Genomic DNA, 26,347 nt, shown 5'->3' with positions numbered 1-26,347 from the left:
GGTCTGTATTCTAGCAGATGTTACTTACTGTGCTCTTTTTGTGTGGTGAAGAGGCTTTTTTCTCTTCCTTATTGCAAATGTAAGTCATAGTAAATATGGCTGGTCACTACTGAAGACGAGAATTAATCTGTTTAAAAGAAACACAGATCTACTGCTGAAGCAGTCTAGAAGCTGGCAAGCTACTTGATAATGAAACTGGATTTCAGGGAAAAATATTTCTAAGAGTACCTTCTCAATATATCTTTGAGCTTTCATCCTAGAAATGATTTTTTCTGGCTCTCAGTATCTGGTCTGACTCAGACATGCTGAGAACAGCCTTTGACTCCCAGTTGCCTGCCCAGCTCGTTGGCCTGCCTGTCCTAGACCTTGGAGAAATCCTATGCTATACATTAGCACATGGATGTGGAATGAAGGAATGGGTTCTGGCTAAATTTCTCTGGAGAAGCTGTGATGTCAGCAGTCCAGTTTTTCCATCCTCTAATTGCTAGGGAAATGCCTTTCAGACACAGGAAGAAGGAAGCCACTTGCAAATCTGTATGGCTCAGCAGATGACACTGTGAGCAGAAGCAGTTCCACCGTCCTTTGGTGAAACCTGCCAGGGCAGTTTATCCTTGCTCTGCCTCTCCCCACTGGGATTGCCTTATTGCAGAGGTGATGTTTGAGTGCAGCACATGTATTTGCTGTGCTCTGATGTGTGGGAGGAAGATAAACTCTTCATTGCTCCTGCTCTTTTAATGAAGAATCAGACAGGACTCTTGAGACTTCAGTTTCCTGAGAACTTTATGAATGTGGAGTGGAATTCTTTGATGAAAGAAGCAACAAGTCCCCCAGATATTTCTTACCTATTTCATCCTCATAATCATCAACATAATGATTTTGCTTTGATTTTAAAATCTGTTCTCTTGAGATTTCCCTGGAAGTGTGACTGCTGGCCTTTTGTGTAGTGCCATTGATACAATGAATGCTTTCTTGGTGGAAGAAACAAGACTTACCTCTAAGTTTCACAGAGTGCAAAGAGTAAAAATTTTTGCTGGCCTCTTGTTCTCAAATGCAGGAGTTGAAAGCATGCTCCTGCAATTTTTACCTTCCACTGGATGTATAAACCTCCTGCAATGCCATGACAGAAAATGTTATTCAGAACTGCCTTCCAGTGAGAACGTCTCAGGTACTTGTCACTGTAACAATCCAAATTTGCAAATAGTGCAACTGTTCTGTGCCTCTGTGCTAGGGTGATTCATGCCCTTGTTCTCTCTTTATGTACTGGACCTTGCAGTGTTCCCTCAAAATGTCTTTGCTGAAAAACTGATCAGAAAATATAGAGGAGGGAGTGATGGTTCCTCTCTCCTCATCTCTATCTTTTCACAAGGGACTTGCTTTAAGAGAAACCCCTTAGATTGTTGTCTCAGGAGGGTCTATAGGCTTTTTATTTTTTTCCCCTTCCTCCCTTCTGTGTTTCATCTTCTAGCAAAAACATGTGCAACTTTGCAGGAGAGCAGAATATCAGGGAAGTGCTTCTTTATAGGAGTGTTTCCTTACTGTTTCAGTGCACTAACTCTTCATCCAGTTTTGCAGAGAGCTTAACCTTTCCCGCTTTCATTGCCTGCCACAGCAAAAACAAAAAGCCAGCTAGAAAGCAGTAGGAATTGGAGCACTGCACTCAACATTTCTGCAAACTCGTCCTTGGCCTTCAAGCATAGCAGCACTAGGAGTCAGTTCAACACTACAAGGAATGTGGGGCAGACACATTTCATTAAGCATGCCATTTTGTTTTCTCATTTCAGTCTGTGAGGCCATAGAAGCAGCTGGAGCATGTCTTCCTTTTGCTGAACTTCCTCTTTCTTTCCAGCCCCTCGTCTCCTGAAGGCAGAGAGCGCTGACTCCTGCAACTGCTTGCTCGGAGCTGTCAGCACATATAACCTGCTGCCCTTGGGCTTCCCAGCTGGGCTGACAGGACCTGGCCATGGTCCAAGCAGGGCGATGTCTCCAGACCCTTTCTGTCTCCAACACAGGAGCAGTGAACTTTGTTCCAGTTTTTCCTGGCCTTCTCCCAAACAGAGTCAGAAGTCATCTTGTTGAATTGCTTTCACATGAGGGGATGGAGTAATTCCAAATGCACTTGAAAACAATGTTATAACCAGTGGTATTATAAAACATAAACCTATTAGATATGAAAAATGCAATTTCTTGCTGCTAAGCCTGTGAAAAGAACCCTTTGGTCTTTTCAAAGTGTAAAGCTAATTCAAAAGGTTAAAGTCATCCATTGTGGCCAAAGCTGAATGTATACTCTGACAATTATGTCTTATGACTGTATCTTCATAGACTTGCTCTTTCTGATGCCAGTGGTGAATCTGTAGTTTCATCTGCAATTAGTAACATGATGTCATGGGGACCAAAGTAGGTGGGGCAACCTTATCCAGGATGGGAATTGGTCCATGAACTTTTGTGAAAATTACCTTAGTGTATATTTGTCTTTGCCCCAAGGCAAAGTACCACCTTAATATCCATCTTCCCTGGTGAGCCTGTATGTGAGAGAAAATCTGCAGGCCAAGAAACTCCTAGTACAAGTTAGACATTCAATTTAGATAGCTGATTAACCAGTTAAGTACCTGACTAGAGCTGACTAATTAGTGGTTAATGGTAAGGTTCTGTCTAACTAAATTGATCTCTAGTAAGCCTAAGGACAATTAAGAGCTTGCAATCACTGTGATAATTTTTCCTCTGCATTGTTGCAAGAACCCCAGTTAGAGGTAAGGTGATAATTTAGGACTATTATGTAAGGCTGTCTCCTTGCCACAGGACAGTGCTTCAAGCGCTGCTGTAAATTGGGGCAATGTTATTCCTAACGTCTGGTGAAATATGTGATTAAATAATCATTGATTTTTGGTGGGGGAAACTTTTGTAGCACTCTGACTAGTTTCATATTCCCTGTCAATTCATTGCCCATTGAAGCACAGATTGTTGCAGGCAGCCAGACGAACAGAAAACAAGCACGGGGGTAAAGCTGGTGACCAGTGTGAGAAATGTAAACAGAAGGCTCAGAGCTCATTTTCCAGGTTGTCCACAGCCCTGGCTTGGTGCTTGGTAAAACAGAAATTTTCTTTTGGAGTAGTCTGTGTCGATGCCACCTGAACAGGAGCTTAGCTATGCACATTTTGGGTGCTTCTGTGACACAAATAGTCTGAGTCACGTTGCATATATCAAATATTTTGCTCAGAAGCAGGAAGGCATATGTCCACTCTGAATGTCATCTGACAGATGCCTGGAAGGCATGTCTGGCAGGCTTATGCCCTGATCATTGCAGATTGACATACTCACTGTAGCTTCTAATTGGCAAGAGACAGCATAAGGCCTTGTGGATTTTGATTTTCCCTAGAGGAATATTACTAATGAATTAAGATTGATTTTTGCAATTGGAATCTTTGGAACCTCAATGCCAAAGTTCTTTTTTCCATTTTTCCACCATTTAAAATGAAATTTGATCTTTATAGAGATATTTCTATATATTTTAAGAGAGATGATGAGTCAAACAGACTACCTCTATCTATTATTGCAAGATATTTCTGTTAAGACACCTGTCATGTTTCCATGTTTGTTGCATCAGCTTATTGCTCACATACCTACTTGTTTATTACTCTTCTTGAAAAAGCAAGGATGAAGTGAGACTAATAAAACTATGCAGACTGATACTTAATGTTCAGTTGCTAAATCAAAATTTAAAAGGCCTCAAGAACTTGATTTGGAAATCTTTTAACTGAAACCACATTTGACACTGTATTCAATTCAGACTGAAATAAAATCAGGTGGTTCAGATAGCTCCTAGAAAAGCCAAAGAAATATAGATATGGTTTACAAACTGGTAATATAAATCCATCCCCTTTGCTTTTATTGAGTACTTCCATTGCAGTTTAGCCTCCAGTAAATGAGAGATTCAAATTTGTTTTACTGTTGCTGAAGCCATCTGAAATGGGAAAGGGTTTACCGTGTTTAATTTTGTCTCTTTAATTGATTCCACATTTTAATTTTACCAAATTGAGCATCCATTATAGCAGACTGTAAATCCTGTTGCAAGTCTTCCATGTGGGTACCTTAGTCTGTAGGCTGGAGGGTTTTCCTCTCCTTCTCTTCCTAGAATTTAACTTGTTGCAAGTGGAGAGTTTTAGGAAGAGGGCTAGAATCCCACACTCACCTTTCAGGGTGACATCTCTCTTCAAAGTCCATGTCCACCTAAGTCAGGACAAGGATGCACACAGGTCCTGAGGCTGTAACACAGCACTGCAAGTGCTGTGTAATGGGCCGAGTCTTCTCCTGCTGCAGCTACTCCAGCTAGGAGTCAGGACACCTTCCTGACAATGTGAACTGAAGGTTTGTCTCTTACTAACCTCTCGCTGACTTGCAAAGCTCCTGAGCTCAGGTGTAGCTTTCCTGGCCTGGGAAGCCTTTCTGTTGGCCGAGCTGCCAGCCCTGAGCACGCCCCTGGGCTGCTGTGGTGTGACCACTGCCTGCACACAGAGGGAAATTGAGGTCACTGCCCATCATGAGATCCCAGCTGCAGCCTGTGTGAGGGGCTTTTCGAGGGGCAGGGGCCTGTGCTTCCCAGAGACATGCAGAGTCATGGTGGGACATTGATTGGCTCTACTTGAGTGACCACATTTATCCAGCTCCTCCTCCTAATTCACCTGACTGTTTAGAAAGGATAGCTTTCCCACAGTAAACCTGCACAAAATTGAAAAGAATCACTTCTTTTGCTCTACTGTAGACATAAGCAGGTTATGCCCTTCTGAAATGTTAGCTTTGAAACAGTTGAGTACACTTGAGTGGATATAAAAAATCCTAATCCCTTTTCACAGAGTAACTACTCTCACTCAGGCTGGGCTTTCTTAGGAGAAATAAACTCAGGTTAAGTGTCTAAGAGTTATTTCTGCAGTTGCTGTGTGATTTTTTAAGTGTCTTTCATTACACAGGGAATAAATTATATTCTTTAACAAGAATGGGACAGAAGTCAATGCTGCTTTTGAACACTGGGTGCTGGTGCTGGCTCAAAACTGCTTATCCAGTTTCTGGAAATGAAACAAACGCTTGAGTTAAAGTTACAGAGAATGGTTAGCTGAAATCCATTTCAACTCCTTTGGCACAAAGCACACAGGAGGAAACATTGCCTTGCCAGTTAACTAATGCTTCTCCCCTTGCTCCTGGTACTGTGTGATTCAAAGCTGTGCAGTTCCTCCCCAAACCCAAGGCACACATGAAATTAGGAAATGGCAGGAAAAAGGCCACATCACAATAATTACTGTGATATGGTCTGTTATTCCCTTTCTTTCTTGCTCTGTATTTGAGGCTCAATGTTAATTTACTTGTATAACTCAAGGTGTTTCCTCTGCTTGTTTGTACTAGCTATGATTTCTAAACATCCTTGAAATTATTGGCCATAACATCTCTCCTCATCATGATATTATTTCAACTTGAGCTACTTATAGAAAGTGCTTCTTTCTACTTTTGAACAGAAATGGCTGGCAGCCAGAAAAATATGTATTTGTTTGCCTTTCTATTTTTGGTTTGAAATTGCTGGAAGCCAGTAGGTGGGTTTTTATTTTCTTTTTTAAGATTTTATTTTCAAACTAAGACAAATATTATGTATAAGGAGTGGCACATATCTTAAATAACTGGTTCTAGTAACAGGAAAATGTTCTCGTTAGAAATTCTTCTGAAATGTGGCTCTACTTCTGGAAATCTTTTCTTGCTTGCTTGAGTGGAGTTTTGTGTCCTCTCCCATTTTCCTCCATGATTCTTTCACATGCAGAGTTTTATAGGAACTTTGCTGGCACCAAAACATTGGTATGTTTTCATTCATCTTGTACTGCACCAATTTATCATCTGCCCATTCTACCAACCAAAGGAAAATCACACAGGGAGCTGACAAGTGCTTGTGTTAACCAAATGAAATCACCTCATCTGCCACCTAAATGGATACCTACTAACCTGGTATTTTTGGAAAATAGAATCCAGTGTCTGTTGTTGGACTGCACAGGTTTTGGTCTCCAGAAAGGAAAGTTTCAACCCATTATAAAATGAGTAGTCCAGTATGAGGTCTCATCCCATTCAAGAGAACCAGAAGGTTACTTAATTTTTATTCCCAGAAAATGCTGGGAATTACTTAAACAAAGCAGGAATCCAAGTCCTATATATTTCTTTCAGACTAAAGACCAAATTGAACCAAAAAATTCACTCCCGATTTTATTTATTTATTCTCTCTCTTGCATTTCTTCCTAAAACCTCAAAAACCTCCATTCCCACCCAACTCCAAAACCTATCACAACCAAGCAAAAAGCAACCCTCAGGCCAAATCTATGAGCTTTGTTGTGTTTATTTCATAAAAATAAGCTTGGATACTTCTGAGTTAATGCTACTTACTGCTTGTTGACTTCTAAATCAGTAAAACCAGTTCACATAACATAGGATTGTCTTTGGAAAAATTATTTTTAGGGGTTGGGAGAAGTCAGAGGGTAGAGCTAGAAAGACAAAATGTTTGAAAGCATTTTTTTACTCTACTGCCAAGACTTATGTTATATGAAAATATAGTACAGAGCTTAAGTACACAAAATTTTCTCTTTTAACAGCTTTTCCATTGAGCTTTGAAACCATTCATGGAAGCTGATGGCAATATTCTTGTAAGTATACTTGTAACTACGATTGAGTTATTGATCATCTGAAGAAATCATATGTTGGGATTATATCCTTTTAGTCACAAAGACCATGAAGAGCATAAAAGATGCACAACAGCATCAGTATTCAAATAGGATCTTTCTTATGGGGCAGCCCAAAGGGAGAGGTTGCCCCAGTTCTGCTATAAGGATAAAATGAAATCTACTGCACATGCCTGATGCTAGGGGTGCCCTCATTTCCAAATCCTACCCTTCAATGGATGAGGTAACTGCAACCCAAGATACATGAGCTTAGCAAAGGATTTTCTTAGCCACACAGGCTAACCCTTGGTAAGCTTAAAGAAAATACAGCTCTGTGGAATATAACTGTTGATCATAGTTGCCACTGGTGCCTTCTCAGACTTATGCGTTGGGAGTCAAACTTCATGAGACATGAAGCCTGTTTTTTTAGTATTAGCCCAATGCCCCTGCTTTTCCATGTAGACTTTTCTTTTTCTTTCCCCTGAAACAGCTTCATGTACTTATTTCTTCACCCCATTTTTATTCCTGGGGACTTTGCAGGCCGCCCCTGACCCAGGACACCTGGAGCCTTTGGTGCAGCTTCCTCTGACTAGGAAGGGTCAAGAGTCCTTTAACTGGTGTTTGGGAGGGACCTGCCCTGAGAGCAGCCAAGAGTTTGTGTAGCTGGGTGTGAAGAAGGAGGGAAATAAGGGAGCCTCTGTTGAAACTGTGGGGGTGTAGCAGTCTTAGACATGGTGATAACAGGGCAGTTTCCCCAGAAGGTGTAGGAACAGCTGTCCCTGCTTGGGCAGAGTTTTCCACAGAGAGTGGTTGCAACTTTCCAAATCCCAGACTTCAGGGGGTGTCAAGAACCTCTCCCTAAGGCTGAGGGAAATGTGGCTGCAGGCCATCTTGGAGGAGCTGTCCTGGGAGGTGGAGGAGGTTCAAGAGGAAGCATGCAAACTGTGCAGCATCCGAGAAAGTGGAAGGGAGAGAGATAGGGTCTCCTCTGAGACAAAACAGCATGAAGACCATCAGTCCCCACCTGCAATGGAGAAGCAGGCAGTGTCAGTGCCCCTCTATCAAAGTAAGAAAAATCTCTGGAGAATTGGAAGAGTGGAAATTGATGACTTCTTGTATGAAGAGGAAGCTCCCACCTCATCTAAGAACAGGTGGGCTGCCCTCAGAATTGAGGAAGAGCCAGATGCGTCCCCTAGAAAATGATGTGGTTCACTTGACTGTAAACTATGCAGGTCTACCAGGAAGAAAAGGTGAGACCCTGCAGTGTGTTACTCCCTGCTGCAAGGACAAAGGATCCATCTGTAGGCCTGACCAACCATCCAGAGATGTTTGCTTCCTCGGAGGGGCCAGGATCCAGGATGTTGTGCAGAGACTGCCAAAGCCTGCCCAGCCCTCTGATTTCTATCCCCAGTTGTAGGTGGAGAGTAGACTTGGATGACCTCCTGAAGTTCCTTCATTCTTAATCATACTGGGATTCTGTGGAAAAAAAGGACACCTGGACTGACAGAAACCTCTGCTGGAGTTGTCACTTCTCTCATACATTTTTGCTCATTGTGGGAGCCTACCTGGCATGGAAGTGGCAATGAACAATGCACAGTTGTACAGGTTCCTTTGCAACTCACGGTGTGTTTGCCAAGTGCAGGAGTAACACATGGCAAGTTTGAAATCTGTGTTGTTCAGCAGGATCACTAGCCCATGCTGTTCAGTCCTTAGCAAACCAATGACCACCAAAACAATTAAAACCTACTCTCTATTACCAGTCTTGCGCAAAAGTGTATGTTTTGCAGTTATCCCAGAGCTTTCTGAGAACTACTGCTCTCAGATTTGCCTTGGTAAGAAGAAATAGAAATGCATCTGATGTTCTTGGCTTGTTTTTCAGTTGGACCTGTGATAATGAAATAAATCACTTCCCATTAGGAAATTAAAAATTATAGAAAAATATCCAGGATTGTTAAAAGCAAAATCATGACATTTGGTTTAGTTTCAGATTGTTCAATGGCTATGGCTGCAGTTACAGTATATTCACATCTGGAACTCCTGTTATACCCATTGTTTTATTGGTAATAACTCTGCCTTCCACAGTTTTCTCTTTGCTCTGTGCTGGTAAGAAGCTCTAGAAGAGTGAAACTTAAAAGTATCTTTTAATCAATGTTCACCCCGTTCCATGGATATAAAAGATTATTGACTTTTTTATAAAAGAGTTTTCAGTGAAGGAAGCTTTAATTCACTTCTTGAAAAAAGGTTTGCCACTGCAGACTTGCTGATGTGTTGTATTCTCATGGAAAATTGAATCCAATCTGTGCTGGTGAGGCATTTTATGAATTTTGTGGTAGATTCATTTAAATATAAGTTTTCTATTGGTTTGAGATGAAAACAGTTTTACTGATAACTGTTTATTTCATAAAGTATCTGACTCCAAACACTGTGCTTTGGAGAAAGAGGTTGTTTTTATTTGTTTATAGATCAACAAGATTTGAGAAGGCAATTTTGTGAATCATGCTGCATTTTATTGCTGCATTTGGGGATAAGAGCTTTCTCTTGTGTGGAGCAGAACACATATTTTTTTATAGGATGAAGCTGGCTTTCTTAACAGCACCAAAACACAACCATAAGTTGCAGAATTCCAGGCTTAGTGCTAATTTGTTGAAAATTTACCTCAATTTTCAGGAACACTTGGTAAGATAATGAGAAATATGTCTTAATTAAAAAAAAATATAAATCTTTAGTCAGTTATTTTGTTAGAGATTTACCGCTGATTTTATCCAGGCAGACTAAATACAGGTCTGGCTGTAGAGAAACTGCTCTTCCTTCCACCAATAATTTCCCAGCTCCTCCCACAATATATGAAGAAAAGAGGGTTGGTTCATCACCCCGATCAGCTTGCAGCAGGATACCATCATTGCTGCAGAATAATACACATAAATTTGTAAAATATTTTAGCTAGCTCAAGCTCTTACTAGGTGATCAGTTTTTGCCTCAGTCTGATATAAAGTGGGCCCCAAACGGATGTCTTACATAACATGGGTATTAACTCTTTCCTGGCAAATGAGCAATAGACCATGCTATTTTTTTTTTTTTTACATCATCAACAAGGTTAGTGGAAAGATTGCTTCCTCCTCAGTTGTGTAGAGAGAGCCACATCCTGTCTCAGTATTGCTCTTCTTTTTTATGACTTTATATTGGTTGGAGATGAAATGACCCCAATTTAGTGCCATGGCAAAGTTGTGATGTTTCTTTACTACACACTTTTTGGACCAGGAGACCAGATTCATATTTGTTTTCCTTAATATCATTTTGGATAGCTCTGAAGGAAAGCAATTAGTTTGTGTGACCCATTGATTTCCTGAGACCATAGATTATTTCCATGTGTCCTAAATAGGGTGTAAGTTTCTTTGGAATGAAGACATGAAAAGGATGGGGAAATAGCAGAATCTCTAATAGAGCTGATGTGTTTTCTTATTGCTTTTCTTTGTGTGTTGTCATGGAGAATAGCCTGAGAGAGAGAAGCAGTGGTTGAGTTTAAAAAAAAATCCAAAAAACAATACGGGAAAAAAGAATACTCAGTGATTAGGCAGGAGTCTGGGATTATTCATGCCTGGTAAAGCCTCCCACAGGAGTGTTGTTCAGGTCATGTCAGACAGGCACTGGATAGGCACAGGACTGCGAGACGCGGCTCTGTGCCACGCTCTGCAGAGATCCCTGCTTCAGAGAGTTGTCGCTCTTGTAAATACTGGTGACAGTGGGCTCTTCTATCAACTTGCAGATGGTCTAGCTTTACTCACCTTTAATTTGCCTGTGAGAAGAGCCATCACATTTTTCAAGAGGGATATGAAATGGGGTTTTGTTTTCCTGAGAAGCAGTCTGGTGAGGTGGAGGGGTTACATTAGGGATGTTCATAGCGTAGCTCTGCAGCGGATCAGGTAGCTAGCGGCTTTGCATAGCAACATTGTGGCCAGCGTATTAAATCATACCTCACTTTATGCTGCATTTGTCATCTGGGGGCTTCAAACCCTTCCTAAAAATAGAAAAAAGTGAATGCTTTAGTTCCCACGCTAGAGAAGGAAAGGTTGAGGCAAAGAGAAGTCAAGTACTTTGTCCGCAATCACATAACCAACCAGTGTGTCTGGGGAGAATTTACTCCAAAAGCCATACCTTCCATCTTCAATTACCTCCTTTTTTGTTCTGTGGTCTTCTCTTTTAGTTTTGTTTTCTATGTGTTTATGCAGGATTAAATATATAGACTGCAAATGCATAAATAAATTCAATTGTGTTATTTTTGCAGTGACTAAATTGCCCATATATTTTGTGTGATTTTTTTTTCTATAAGAAATATTATGAAACTATTTAATAGGGAAAAAATACATGTTCTGCATTAAATAAAAAAGGCAAAAGTGAAGATAATTTTTTTTTTATTTTTCAGGATTTCTTGGAGTTAGCTAAATGACTATCAGTAATTTAATCTCCCCGTGTTTGTAAACCCTCCTTGTGGAGCCTAATGAAGCATTAAAATGCTGGAGTTTTAACTTCTATTTTTTAACTTCAAAACACAGAACAAAATTTGGGCAAACACAGCAAAGTAGAAGCTGTCTGTGGATGTGAAACAGGAAGCAGTAGTAGATAGACATGTGTAATAGAGCTGTGTTTGCTCTTGCTCAACTAGATATACATCAATTTTAATTAACACGTTTTTTGCTTCAGCTGCTAACGTCCCTTCAGCAGTGAGTGGGTTATGTGTTTCCATCCTGCATATACCACCAGCATCACCACCACGTCCTTCTCTAGCTTCCCCCTCCCCTTTCTACACAAATGTTGCAACACAATCTGAAATTTCCTCTTTTCTTTCCTTCCTGCATTTCTTACAGGTTCCTTTGCGTCAGAAGGCAAAAAAGAAAAGCCAAGGTAATGAGAGATTGTTTTTTCTTTTCTCTCCTGCATTCCTCTTTTGTTATTTTCTTAGTATGTCTTATTCTTGGGAGGGTGAGGATTTTGTACTGCTACTCATCTGGTGAAAAGCTGCTTTTTAACTCCATTGATTCTTACACTGATTCTGAGAAAAATGACAACGGGCTGTTCCTTTGGACTAAATCCTTGTGGTATGTTAATTGAATCAAAGCTGGAAATCAGTGAGGTAGAATCAGCTGCCTGCACAGACATACACACTAGTGGTTTTCATGTACTTGGCATAATAGTTTTCTCTATCTGACTTAAATAGATGTATCCTTTTCAGTGCAGCTGTGTGAGGGAAAATATGTGCATGCTTCTCTTAAAAGGATCAAAGGCTGTATTTTTAATTTACAAAACCTAGTGTACGGTTATCTTACCATTAATTAGTATCTGCATTATCTATATCTTACTGTTTAATTTCTGAACATCAGCAAGCCTTTCAAATGAATATGTGTTACTGTCACAGACATTATAAAACTGAATTACTTCTAAGTATATTTTAAGATGTGCTTGGATGACTTGCTGAGGTTCCTAAGTAAGGATGATATCCTTAATTGGCAGCAACATCTTTCCTGGTAATGCAGTTTTAAGCAAGCACAACACTGTATTTTTAATGGCACAGGGTTCTTTATAATGAGCCGACGGAGGATATCATGCAAAGAGCTGGGGCAAGCCGATTGCCAAGGATGGCTCTACAAAAAGAAGGAAAAAGGAGCTTTCATTGGCAACAAATGGAAAAAGTTCTGGTGTGTGCTAAAGGAGTCATCGCTGTATTGGTACAGCAGTCAGCTGGTGAGTACAGCGTACAGGCAGCTCCGGGTGCCAGCATCTGCTGGGACTGAGAGAAGGGAACCTGGGGTCGCAATTTAGGGGCACCCAGGACGAGTACAAGTAACTGGGTTTATTTCTCAGCCCTGACACTTCTTGTGAGCTGGGAAGTGTCTATATGAATTTGAAATATGCAGAAAACTGTGTATTTTCTAGTTCAGCAGGTACTTGTGAAATGTTAACTTGCTGTCTGTTTCGTCCTGTAAAGAGCTGTTCTTTAAAGGCTCTGGTGGCATGTGAATTTGAGAAATGTTTTCCTGAGTAGAGACAGTTTGCAAACACTTATTGTCAAAACTCAAAACAGGAATGTTTCTTCACTTATTATTAATTTAATTTAATTTAATTTTCAGTAGTGTCGCTCCTATTTCTCTTTCCTTCCCTTTCCACACTGAGATTATTCTGTTTGTCTGCTTTCTTTTTCTTTTTTCTTCTATTTTTTTCCTTTCTTTTTTTTTTTTTTTTTTTTTTTCCTTTCCTCCAAATAGTAGAAGTCAGCTGGCTTTACTCTGGGCTTGTTTGATTGGGCAGACAGGGTGTCTTGCCCATCCTAGGAAGATTCACATATAGTTATATAGTTATTTCTTTCACTTTGCTGTCTGGCACTGCTACCTCTAAAAAGCTCTTATCACATTCAAATGATGGAGTGACAGATCTAAGAATTAGGGTGTGAAGAGAATTAGGGTATGCCAGCAAAAACATAGTTTGAAACTTAGCAGCTTCAGTGTTGAATAGTGGATGGGCATGAGGTTCCTTAAATGCAAAGCAGCTGCTCTGGAAATCAGCATGTCACAGGCACAGCAAAGGATGAAAGATTAAAGGAACCCTTATTAATTCTTAGAGCATTTAAAAATATCAAAGGCAATCTGCATGATTTCCACTTGTTTATTTCCACTGCAGTAATCCCCATCAAAATTTTTGCTAACTGTTTTTTAAGCCATTAAAAAATCCTTGTACCCTAAAAAAAGCTTTACTCATGCAGACTATTTCACATTCTCCCTTCAGTTGTGAGTGTTAGTGTTAATGTTTTTTTGTGAGATGTTTATTTGCTTGTGTGTGTGAGAGAGAGTTTTTTTGTTTGCTTTTTAAAAATCCAAATAAAAACTTTGACTGGTACTTCAAGATGATATTAACTATTTCTTCTTGGGGTAAAGGAAAGCAACTTTGCTAGTCTTGGGCTGTTGTTCTTTATGATGTTGTGGTAGCCTGATAGAGATTCTTTTCAAGACTGTCAAATACATGCATACTAGAAAGAAAATAAATAAAAATATTGGGGAAAAAAGTTTTCAAAAGGCACTTTTTTCCTTATACTTACAATATTTCTGCTTGAAAGACATGGTGAGGCAGTAATACAAATAAGCAGCATTAATACCTTGCAAAACCTTACTGGCTTTTTAAAATCTATGTTTGCAGTGTGCTTCTGGCCAAGCAGTTTTAAGAAAGGTGAGCTGGCTGGCTGACGTGACTTTTTAGACACAGAAGATATCAGAAAGGAATAATCCCAAGGAGTAATCAAGATGAGAGGAAATAAAAAAGGCGAGACTAGGAGAAGTTTGCCCCTGGGAAGAGAAGAGTGGTGGGGGAGAGGTGCAAACTTCCTCCACTTCCTTCAGTTGTTCTGGCCAGGTTAAATTCCACTCCTGAGATCCAGAGAAACCATGATCATGCTGGTTCCAGTGCTTCTAGACAGCACTCACCCTTTTAGTCCATGCCTGCTTCCTGACTGTCACTGATTGCCCCCAAAAGAACAAGGCTGAAAAATAAATGTCAGGCTCATTCCAGTTTATTTTATGTCCTCTGAAGAGCTAATGTGGCTTCAATATATTGTTGTCTTGTGTCAGCCCTGAGTTCTCACCTATCCCAGCTGTGCTTTAAGCATGCTAGCCAGTAGCACCCCTTTGCTTTCTACTTCTGTCAACTCTCACACATATTTTATGTTAAAAACTCATGGTTTCTTTGGGCAGCTTAAAGTGCAGCCTATTTATTTAATCTATTTAATTATAATGTAGTAGTATATATATAATATATAATATATATAATATAATATATAATATAATCTATTTAATTATAGATTCAATCAGTGTTTGCAGAATGTCAGTAACTGTGGGGTTTGGAAAGGAGGAGAGGTGTTCTTTGCTAAGGCCTGCACTCTTAAATTCTTGAGACCAGAGGCATGCTCAGGGTTGTATGTGGGTCAATTAGACCCAGATATTCTTACTTCAATATTGATGAAGGAGAAATAGCAGTGACACATTGGCTTGCTTGCTTGACAAGTCTCTGGCCTGGCATTAGGACTGCCTGCACTTCCACTGTCTTCAGTAAAGTTAATCCTTGGTCCCAAGGGGGTGTACAAGATGACAGTCTCAAGTTCTGTTGAAACAGGAATCCTGCTTCTCACATGCCTGAGGCTTCCTGTGACCAGCCCTTTTACAGGGGCTGATGCCAAAGGTGCTGATGAAAGAGTAGGGCTGACATCAAAGGGCCTGGGGCACACTGAATACCTGTAGCTCTGCTTGACCAGTTTGGCTCTGGTGAGAAATGAGCTTGGTTTGTTTGTGGCTGTGTGAAAACCAGACACTGGCAACTGTAGCATAGCAACAGGGAGCTGGACCTTTTTTCTAATGGAGATGGAGAAAATAGAGAGTGGGTGGAATTTGTAGGGAACATGCATTATCCTGGATTGGGGTAGATAACCTCATCTGCATATCATCTTCTTGGTCAAGTTGTCTCCATCTGCCTGTGGAGCTCTGGATGTTTCTGTCACTCAGGCTTAATTTTTCAAGACACTCTGGTTCTGGGTCTCTCATGAGAGATAGATTTGGATACATGATACAGGACACTTGTTGTGACATTTGCAGCTGATATTTCCTTCAATTTAACAAAAAATATTTTGTGAATGCCACAGCGCAAATGAGTAAAAGAAAATAAATGTGTCAGCAGTAGCAGATCAGACACCCTAAGAGTTAAACTTCTCCTTCTGAAAGAAAGCCAGAGAACACAAGCAAATGTGAATAAATTTTTGATGAGTGATTTCAGCAGGCTTGGGTAGGCTGCCCTGGAACTTCTTTCCACACAACCTTCTTCTTTCTATAAAACGTGAGGCAAGTAAACTTCTCTTTGCAGCATGGAAGCACTCCCAGTCTGGGGAGGGGAAGCTGTTTGGACTAGGAGGAAGCACGGAAGGGCTGGTTTTGCAATGAAAACACAGGACATGTCAGAAAATATATCTGGGTAGTCAAAATTTCTGGGTGCATTCAAGAACACCAGACTCCTTGGACAACTGCTCTTCATTAGTGTTTGGGTTTTTTTGGTTTTTTTGGTTTTTTTTTCTTTTTTTAGTACTGCTCGCTGTAGGCAGCTGCCTTGAAGACAAGTGCCTGACCCTTTAGCTGTTTCAATTCTCATACTGAAACCCCAGAGGGAATTAGTACTCCTGCATAGGAAGAGGGGTGGTGGGGGAGGATTGTCACGTGTAATCCCAGGCTCCTGGCTCTTTGTGCTTGTTTTGACTGTGTTGGATAGTGTTGGCTGGAATGGGACAAAAGACTAAATGCCTCTGTCTGGTGGGTCTTTAGGGTAGCTTAACTGGTTTTCCACATAGAGTTGAAATAGATTTTTATAGACTGTCTTAACGATGGTTGTCATGGGGATTCAGGCTGAAAAGAAATATAAATATAAAATTAAAGAGATGTCACTATTTATCTTTGTATGCTTTTTTCCCCTCATTCACTGCATTTGCATTGGTCCTCACTCCAACAGCTTTGCTGGAAGCTGTGTAATTATGGTCTTTTAAAAGAAAAATCTTTTACCTTTGAGTTGTAATAGCTGCTTATGTGGATGAGAAAAAGCCATTGATGTCAGCTGATTGAACTGAGAGGCTTAGGGACCTATGGCCCAATATCTTACACAATTTATTCACAGTTCTATAGGATGCCTCATTGGTGTACTTGCAAAAAAATAAGAAAAAAAGACTAAAATGCTGAACTGCTCCTCCAACATCCATAGTGTCTTCTGGGGGCAGTACTGAAACACTGATGAAGCCTTGAGGACTACCCTGATTTGCAGATTGGAGCTCTTCCACAATAACAAGATATTTCATTTTTTCAAGCACTGTTTTTTAAAATCTTGCTGCAACATTACACTCACTTTAAATGACTTACTAAATCTCCTAAAGCCACAACATTTAGATAACATATTGAGGCAAGCTCAAAAGGACATTAGCCTCTTTCACTGGATTCATGCATTGTGTTTCATAAACAATTTCTTTTTTTTTGAGTGCAAAGCTTTTCCTGTGAAAAATGGCTACTTTCTTTTTTTTTTTTCCACAAGAATTTGCAGAGACTGTTGTTATTAATGAAATTATTTTTCTACAACTTGGAATAGCAAAAGCACAGATTTATGTTAGGCTAACCTCCATAAAACCCACAAGAGATAACAGCTTATTCTTTTAAACATCCTGATTAAGTAGAAAACAGGTCAAGGTTCTTTGTATCTGAGTTTTTTAGGGCTATTTTACAGCTTCACATCAAAATCTGAAGGAATCTTGAATGAAACATGTGAGTTAAATAATAGCATGCTAAAGCCATGTTAGAGATAACATTTTGGAAGAAAGAAAGCACTTAGGATTTCTATATGCTTTAAATGTTTTAAAATGTCATTTTTAGCCCAAGAATGACTGAAAAGATGACTTCCACATGTTCTGTTCCTAGGATTTATTTGGAATTCTATTTGCTGACTGAAATAACACCCTTAAGATTTTTTAGTGATTTTTTTTCTTTTTTCCTTTATTTTTTTCCTGGTAATTATGAAGCTACATACCCCATCAAACCCCTCTTTTCTGTTACATAGGTGGCACATTTTAGACGTGAACAAATAGTGTATTTCACTCATACATAAAATGAAACATATTTTTTTCTTTAAATAAACAAGTATGAAATCACAGACAGAATTAGTATAAAATCTGAGTGCATTGAGAGAGAATGTGTATGTGAAAACACAATCATTTACCAACTAGAACAGGCCAAATACTGCATAAGAAATAGGGGGGTTTTCTGTTGTACAATTGTTAGAATTAAAGAATTGAAATCAAGGCCTACAGACCTATAGACATTTGTAATTTAGAGGGTACTCTTCTAGTTTAGATAGAGGAATCTATTTTGATCTAATCTAAATTACTGATGGATTAAGTCAATGGTTCAAGTCCAAGTTCCATTTCTGGGTGGGAGTGTTCCAGGTGAGTGTCTCCCCACTGGCTTATGGGTGCTGGTAATTCACTAGTCCAATACAAAATCCAAACACTCAAATACTTTTGTACATTGACAGTAGAAACAGTGACTTATCTAAAGGCATTTCATGCACTTAATCCCCTCAGGAGTGCTTTTGCAGCACTCTAGACTGTTTATAGGGTGCAGTCTAGACCAATGGTCACTGCACTGATGGACAGAATTGGCTGAGCTGTAACTGCAGTCAAAACATGGAAGAAAGGCCAAACCTGTCCCAGACCCAAGTCACCCACTTACCCACCTGATGGCTTACCCAGCTCAGGCCACAGATTTATTGCTGTGTGGGTACCTGGGTATATTCCTTAACCCAGGGTCTCATGGATAACTTTTTCTTAAACTGGGAGTATGGATTCTTACTACAGAGAAGCAACTGGCATTGTATGCATTTCTCATCCAGTGGTGTGTGCAAAAGTGATTGTTGTACCTCATGGACAGCTTTTTTGAGTTTGGTTCATGGTATTCTCAAATTTGTCTTGGGAACTAAACAGGAATTTTGGTGTTCCAGATCCAGTAAGTGATCATCTTTTTGTAACAGAAATGCTGGATAATACAGTCTCTAGCTTTAGTACAGTGCAGCCCAAAAATAGTGCTCCTTCATTACTCACCAGTATTTATTTTCTCATTCCTATATATTTAACATACTATGCATCTGGGATGCTAATACTAGTTAGTTGTCATTTTATCACAATGACTTTAAGCTTATGAAATTCCAACCCGTGGAATGGAAACAAAAGCTCTCCAAGCTAGTCACTAAACAAGTTTTACAGATACAAATACAATCAGAGAGTGTTAAAAGCCCACAGTAGCAAATAAGCACTTTTTCATACAAATATTACAAAATGAAACTTTTTCAGCTCCAATGTAAAAAATATTTTTTTTCTCCTGTACTGAAGTAAGGAAAACCCCTTCCACTGATGCTGTGTCTGTGTCTTGGAGCAGCAAAACCGTTTATTGGTGATGATATGAAATATAAACTCCTCACATTAATGTTTAATACATGTAAATGACAGGAATGATGGTTAGGTCATGATTTATTGTACGCCATAATATACAGATATGAGGGGAAGCCACCCACTGAAGTAAGCATTCTGTATCAATATTTCAGTTCTTGGAAATTCATACTTCCAAGCACTAAAACTCAAAGACTTGTCTTGATGAACATCTTTTTACAGTCTGATCATATTCATGCTTAATGAGACTTGAGATACTGTCAGTCATCTTCATCTGTCCTCTGCCTTTGTAATTGTTGTGTGTATTTTATCTGCTTTAACTCAGTGTACACTTTCAGAATTTTAATGTGCCTACTAGCAATGGCTGGGAGCAGCAAAAATGTAATTCAGGAATGAGAACTCTGTGTTTTGGAAAGTGCCTTTTTTTTCCCTGATATTATGTCCTACAGACTTGTCTACATTACATATTCATCTCATCTTAGGAGCATCTAATCTTATTGCAGATGGCCAGGTGTATGGAGATAGATGTAGTAAGGAAGATCCTTCTGCCTCAGATGTTTCAGGCAGCACAAACAGGGATTTGAGGCTTGTCACTTCATTTTTTCAGCTCTGACTCAGAGTCCTGCTGACTGAGAGCAGAGACGTCAATGCTCAGTGAAGCTCCTTGCATGCAGAAAGGGCTGACTGCATATAAACAGGGTACTGTGAATGTGAATGTCTGCCTGGATATTGCTACCTCTTGTACCATGCCTGCAACTTTCGGGGGTAGTGATAGCTGGGAAGACCAAAGCCCTCCGAGGCAGGTCTGCAGTGTTTAATCACAGAACTCAGCTGCGTGGGACGATCCCCTTGCACCTTGTGGCATGGGAGCAGCCAGCATTGCCTCTGCCTCGCTTGCCCTGCAAAATGGTCCATGCTGCAATTACACAGGGGACACCCTCCTCCATTTCTACTTAGAATCATCTTGGGGCACTTCTGAATTGTATTTTTCAGCTACACATAAGTCATTTTATATGTTGCTGTTACATGTCTGTGTAAGATACCCACATGCTGTATCATGGCACAAACACGCCTTTGAGATTGTAGGTGCCATCCAAACCTGAACAGATGATATAACACTTTTTCATCCTTACTAGTCAACAAAATCTATGCTTACACTCTGCCACTTGCACCAAGAGGAGTGATGGCTTTCCAGCATCCTGGATTTGCACAAATATAGCTGGTATAGAAATATTTCATCAGGGGTTAATCTGTCCCCATGGTGATGAGCATATATTTTCACAGTATAAAAAGCTGCCAAAAACAAGCACTTGCATGTTGAATGTTATTCAGCATTGGAATCTACTGGTTTACCAGTTGGTTGATGTGGTGATATTTAATTTTTTTTCTTTTATGGAAGGCTGAAAAAGCAGAAGGATTCATAAGACTTCCAGACTTCAGTGTGGATCGAGCAATTGAATGCAAAAAAAAGCAGTAAGTTTATCTCTTGTTCCGAGTTTTGCATAATTTTTACAACATTGTAAGGAATGAGTCTCAGTAGTCTTTGACAGTGAAGCTGTGGGGAGTTCTTTTGTGTTGTATAAATAATGAGATATTAATTGAGCTACTGAAAGAAAACCATATTGCAAAAATATTTTTGAAAAATCTGTACCAGATGTGCTTTGCTAAAACCACAAATAAAAAAAACCCAAACACATGAGTGTTCCAAATGCTTTCTTTTTCTTCTTCTTTTATTTTTTTTTTTTTCATTTGCTGGTTATGAGTAGACTGTTGTTCTCAGATGCTCCCTCTTAGTTGAGGAGGTCAGCAGTGGTGCAAGTAATGCCGCATCCCTCCAAGCCTGGACTATTCTTTAGGCTGCTGTGATGCAACTGAGCTTGGGCTGTACTTGGGGCCTTTGGTTGTGCAGGAATAAATACTTTCTTTAGCAGGGTGCACATTTAAAAATACTCTCTCCAAACTCCGTATGCAGAACTGACTTCCAGCTTCTTCTGAGTACACTTCAAAGGGTTTGGAGGGGTGTTGCGGTTGCTCAAAGTCATAAAGTGCAGCATGGTTTTAATTGTGTCCCTCAAGAGAAAACCTTCATTCTTCTCATGGAGAAGTCAGAAGAGCCAGTCACTGTTCACCCACTGTGTGCTGCTTGTGATGTTACTGTGTCACATGTCCCTTCCCTCAGCCATCAGTTTTCCATGCTTTGGGGTCTTAGCCTGATTGACCACAGCACACAGAAGCTGTTTCATGTCTTGTGTCACTACTGGTGCTTTCTTCCAGCATTTTTCAAGTTTGCTTTACATCTTAGAGTTGGAGGAAGCAAAACTGCACATAGTATTTGGGGTATGAGAAGGCAACAGAATTATGTAATGAAATAATGGAAGACTTTGTTTTATTCTTTATTCCTTCCCTTTTAGTTCCTGTAGTTTATACTCTCTGAATAGCGTGTGGCCTAGGAAATGAGATAAAAATAGACTAGAGTTTTAAAGAAAGAGCTGTATTGATGGACAAGCTAATCTGGATTCATACAGTGAAGTGAATAAATATTTTAAGTAATTCATTCAGCTATTATTTTTTCTTTCTTATGGAAACTATTTTTCTTCACATCTCTTTTTTTTTTTTTTTATTTTCCTAAAGTGCTATTAAGATCAGCCACCCACAGATCAAGACATTTTATTTTGCGGCAGAAAATGTTCTGGAAATGAACACGTAAGTAGGAGCGACTGGTCATGTTTCATCCTGTCTCATGCCTGAGAACACTCTTTGACAGTTCATTCTTTCACTGTCAAGCAGTCATTGACAAAGTTATTTGGGGAATTACGGAGTCTAATTTTTCTGGTCGCTAAATGGAAGAAAACTATTGCTCTTTGTTCACTAATTATGATTGAAATCAGAATTGCATAGTTAGGCCAATTTTGGTGCTAATCTTCCCATCATTTGCTGGTATAACTCCCTTTTTGTTAGAGTGGTGATAAGATTTGATAGCAAGTACAGCACCTGGGAAGAAGTGAGGGGAGAAAGGACAGAGAGGGAAAAGCTCCAGAAGTGTTCTAGGACTAGAAAATAACAGTTTCTGATTTCAGAGTATCATATCAGCTAACAAGGAGGGTTAGAGGGATAGAAAGGTCTGTTTCCTTTATATAAATTTGCACTAACTTCAGTATCAAGATGTGCTGTAGTTGAATGATCCTCATGGCAGGTCAGACATTTTCATTCCACAAACATCCAGAAGATTAACAAATAGCTCTCAATGGAAGAAGTAAAAATGGATATCAATGCTGCCATTTTCAAAACCACTGAGCTATCAGAAAGATATTATTTTCTACTGATCCAAATTTGGCTGATTTAGATATATCTCATGTCTTTGCCCTTTTTTTGTCAGATCACAGTCTGTTCTCTGTGCTATTGCATTAAATGGCCAAATACTGGATACAAAGCAGTACAATTTAAATGGGAATAAAGCTCCTACAATAGTCGGGTCAGGATTTTAATCATGGCTCTACTGGTGATTTTTCACAGGGCAATGACTACTCATTCCCTCTATAAATGAGAGACCTCATACCTATTTACCACAATAGGAAAAGAGAGAGGTTGAGAGAATGTGTGTGACCTTCTGAAAGATGTATAGATACAGAAATGTACAATATTACAATAGTGTATGTACATAGGTATGTATTAATAAATCTGTACTGTACAGATGCCTACAAGTAAATATAGATGAAAAAATCCATTGCCATTTGCAAGCTGGAGCAGCATGGAGCATTCTGGTGGGGAGATAACCATCCATTTCAGTGTTCCTGCATTTCCCACCAGAGCTCCTGAATGGAGTGACAAGATCCTGAGGCAGATTGGATGAGGATGACTGAGAATGAGGGACAGCTGGACAGGAATATTTCAGTAGAGAGGGTAACCCTGGTTAAGAGAGAAGAGATGGAAGAACGTTTGGAGAAGGAAATTAATGCTAATGGAGGATATTAGTAAGTGCTAACAGCCAGTTTGGAGCCCAGCTGGAAATTCTCATGTGAAAAATGCTTGGTCTCCTTTGAGTCAGTGATTGAAATCTAAACAGGTGTCTCAGCTTTTATGCCTCTGGAATGATTTTGTTCAAACTCCACTGCTTGATTAAATTTCATTTTGGCTTAAAGCTAGGTAGCCTAATGTTAGAGCAGGCTGCACTATGCTGTACTAACCCCCCACTGTTGTAACTGATGATGTTTTCCTTGGCAAAGTACAAAATACATGCATTTAATACATAAAGTACACGCATACTCATGCATATGTTGAAACAGACTAAAAGACATCTGTTCTCTTGGCTCCAGTCCTGCAAATGCACGTGTGAATGGTTCCACTGAACTCACTGGAGCATTTGTGTGTGTCAAGTTACTAGTGTGCATAAATGCTTGATGGATCATGACCTTTTGTTACTCTTCATGTGTATATCGACATATGCATATACCTGCACATATATCTCTATTAAATCAACAGTAGATTTATTAACAAAGTCATTTATTTCACTAATTTATCATGTATTTGCTATTGTCATGCACACATGAAAAGAAAAGCCATGCATTTAGCTGGCCAGTTGTACATAGTTATTAGAGACTTGTCTGCCCTCGTCATTAATGAAGACCTAGAAATTTTTTAGCAAATCTTTTCCTTGTTAATGTGGATTTTCATTTAAAAAAATCATTCTGTTAGGATTAGCTGTCAGAAAAGAGTCAATGGACCACTCTTAAAGAAATGAAACTTTGTTTTTCTGATGTCTTTGTAACTCTATTGCTCAGACTGCAGTCTAAAAGTGCAGTTACTTTGATGCTGATCTTACTATCAAATTCCCTATTGCTTTAGTAGAACCAAAATCAAACAAAATGTTTTTTTTTCCTGGTAATGAATTCCTGCCCTTCATACTTTCTCTATATACGCCTTGAGTTTTAATCTTAAAAGCTGGAGCCTTTTCAGTTGTTATTTACTTAAAATGTGGATAGATCTGAGTGAACTACAGGCAAACACAATATAAAAAATTATGACTAGGGAATGTTTCTAGCACCATAAGAGTGCAGCCACCTAGGAAGACAAGTGAAAAACACCCCAGTTATAGCAGAAACCAACACAGGAAGTGAGACTTACTAAAACCAAAAGTACATAGCAAGTTGAAAAATGTGATATGTTATGATCAAAAACTTTGGTTTCAAGTGGTGCAGACTGTGCTGCAATAATTGTGGCCAGGGCAGCTCATATTATCTTCTGAGGCTCCCATGCCTGTTTCTTCCTCTCAGGTGAAAGATGACACCTCAACAGCTGGACGAATTCACTGACATGGTCTTACAGCACAAAAACTTCTTCTTTAGCTTACACAAATGGGTAATCGGTACACTACTGGGTCATCAGTAGTACATTTCTTTCAGTATCAAGGAAAAATGTCCCAGGCAACTAATCCTGTTCACTACAGGGAATATTAAAACAGAGTTGACTGGTGCCTTTCTAGAAGATGATCGAAGAAATAGAAACTTTGGCATTTAGTCATCAGGCTAATGAAAACAGATGTGATGATGTAGAAAACAGCTGAAAGGAGCAAAACTCAGTCTGAAGAGCATGTGAGTGTCCCTGACTCTGTGTTCCCTCTGTTTCAAACACAGGTGGCTAAGTAAGCTGGGAATGGCTGTAGACCCTCAGGCACCAAACAGGAAGAACGAAGAAGGTATGCTCCTGACTGGTTTCAGTGTATAACTACATTGTGTTCGCTACAGTTTTTGCTTGGCCAAATTTTTGTCGTGTATTTTGTTTCTTTTGAACTGTCATCTTGGGTCTGCCTGCTGCCTGAGCTCAGAGAAACCACATTGTCACGGTACAGAGTAACCACAGGAAAAGAAAAAATGGTGAGAAACAGTGTCAGTGAGAGACACTCGCAGGTGATCTTGTGAGAAGTGTGTAACTACTTTCTGGCAGTTTGCTGGCTTGCTGAGCCTACCTAGTGTGAAGAGGAAAGCTGTGCTGCTCTGGGTTTTGAGCTGGTGATTGTGCTGCAGCATGGCAGCTTGCAGGCCCAGGAGCACCTTGTGTTCTGCAGACCCATCCCTACTGTATCCTCCAGTCCCGGGGGTTCCAACAACTGCAGTGCTGGGGGGTGAGGGGGTGGTACTGCTGGTCTAGAGCCTACAATTTTTTTCAGAGCCAAGCCCTAGTTCATTATGGGATGAAAAACTTTAAAATTCCTAAACAATTTATTTCTTTATCTTAATTTGCACACTGACCTAATATAACTCTTTGCTGGGAGTATACCAGTACTCAAATCACAAATCTGGGCAGAGGGGCTGGTTTAGAGTGAGAAATGTTCTGAGTAATATCATGTTACCAAACCAGGAATAGACTCTAACCTGAAGAATCTGTGTCATCATCTGAGCTTTTAAGTCTCCATTTTTAGAGTATTGGTACCCAGTGCCCTTTCTGGAATTGCTGAGCTTGTGAAGGAGCTGTCATTATGAAGAAGAAACTGGTATTTGCAGTTGTATGAACACTTAGGTGATGCAGTCTGTTTTGTCTAAACAATGAAGTGTTCCTCTCTGCAGCCCTTCTACTCTATCACAAAATTCAAGATTGTGGTTTATGTCCAGGCCTGGGACATGTAATTACATATTGATTAATTTGATCTGGCTCCATTTATGCTCTACCATAAAAAGCAGCTTTTGTTTTGGTAAACACAGATGCTACTGATTCCTGGAGAATTCAGCAAGTCTCATCAGTTTCTTTGTTTTCAGTTCACATTTGTTTCTTGTCAGGAAACTTGTTAACTTGCACACCATCTAATTCTTCCTGCCTGTATCCTGTCTGAAGCCGACTTTATCAAAATACTTTAGGATAAAGGGCTATACTGAATATTAAGTTGTGTAGCAAGAACTGCAAGATACTTGTACTCAGGAAGGAAGTGTGCAAATATATTGTCCGTCTTTTCATGAACAGAAGAGTTTAATGGAAAATGGGAATGGCCAAATTTTTTTACATTAAACCAATTTTTTTAAACCTCAATAAAACATGATACTGGTTGTATTGGTTGAATCAATAATTATGAAGCAATGAAAAATGAGTTATTCCTCCAATCTTAATCTAAAAACCAGAAGTCCATAAGATATAAAATAATACACTCAATAACCTCTGCAACAGGTTGTCTAATAACTTTGCAATAACATAACATAGCCAATATCTTCAGCTTTTAAGGGCAGTCACCTGTTTCCCCCTCAGAAAAAGATCTGATTTCGGTACCAAACACCTTCTTGTCTTTTCAAGCATTTTGTCACAGGTGACCCAGCAGCTGCCTTCAGTGTGGGTGCAGCACCCACTGGTGCCTGGGTGAACACATCCTTACAGAAGCAATGCTATGTTTCATTAAAACACTGTCACTACCCACAGTCACTTCTGTTCCTGCTGATCAGTTCCTGCTCTCTGTATCACACACCATAATTCTTCAGAAGTATTGCCTCTTTTTATGGCATTTCTTGTTTATTCAGATACTTTCTGTGCATTTTAATGCACACCCCCCATTGCCATTTGCCTGTTTAGAGTATCAGAAACAGCTGTTGAATCTTTTTCAGTTTTTCTGTGTGCCTAAAAGGGGAGCTGTAGAAAGCAAAAGCTTTTTACTGAGTTACTCAAAAAGGCATGAACAGAGTCTTAGAAA

The 26,347-nt window shown here is 39.6% G+C and overlaps 1 protein-coding gene across 1 annotated transcript in view; it reads left to right on the top strand.

The window, feature by feature from the left end:
* The first annotated feature begins 6,641 nt into the window (after positions 1-6,641).
* Positions 6,642-26,347, top strand: part of IPCEF1 (interaction protein for cytohesin exchange factors 1) — a 39,999-nt gene continuing 20,293 nt past the window's right edge. The window contains exons 1-6 of the mRNA XM_041423854.1: positions 6,642-6,665; positions 11,543-11,579; positions 12,247-12,416; positions 20,081-20,154; positions 21,313-21,384; positions 24,312-24,373. Coding sequence (XP_041279788.1) covers positions 6,642-6,665; positions 11,543-11,579; positions 12,247-12,416; positions 20,081-20,154; positions 21,313-21,384; positions 24,312-24,373 — 439 coding nt within the window. The remainder of the gene's footprint in view (positions 6,666-11,542; positions 11,580-12,246; positions 12,417-20,080; positions 20,155-21,312; positions 21,385-24,311; positions 24,374-26,347) is intronic.

This window comes from Onychostruthus taczanowskii, unplaced genomic scaffold, assembly GCF_017590055.1.
Source record: "Onychostruthus taczanowskii isolate IOZ18803 unplaced genomic scaffold, ASM1759005v1 scaffold8, whole genome shotgun sequence".
NCBI lineage: Eukaryota > Metazoa > Chordata > Aves > Passeriformes > Passeridae > Onychostruthus > Onychostruthus taczanowskii.
This window is presented reverse-complemented; position numbering and strand designations above follow the sequence as displayed.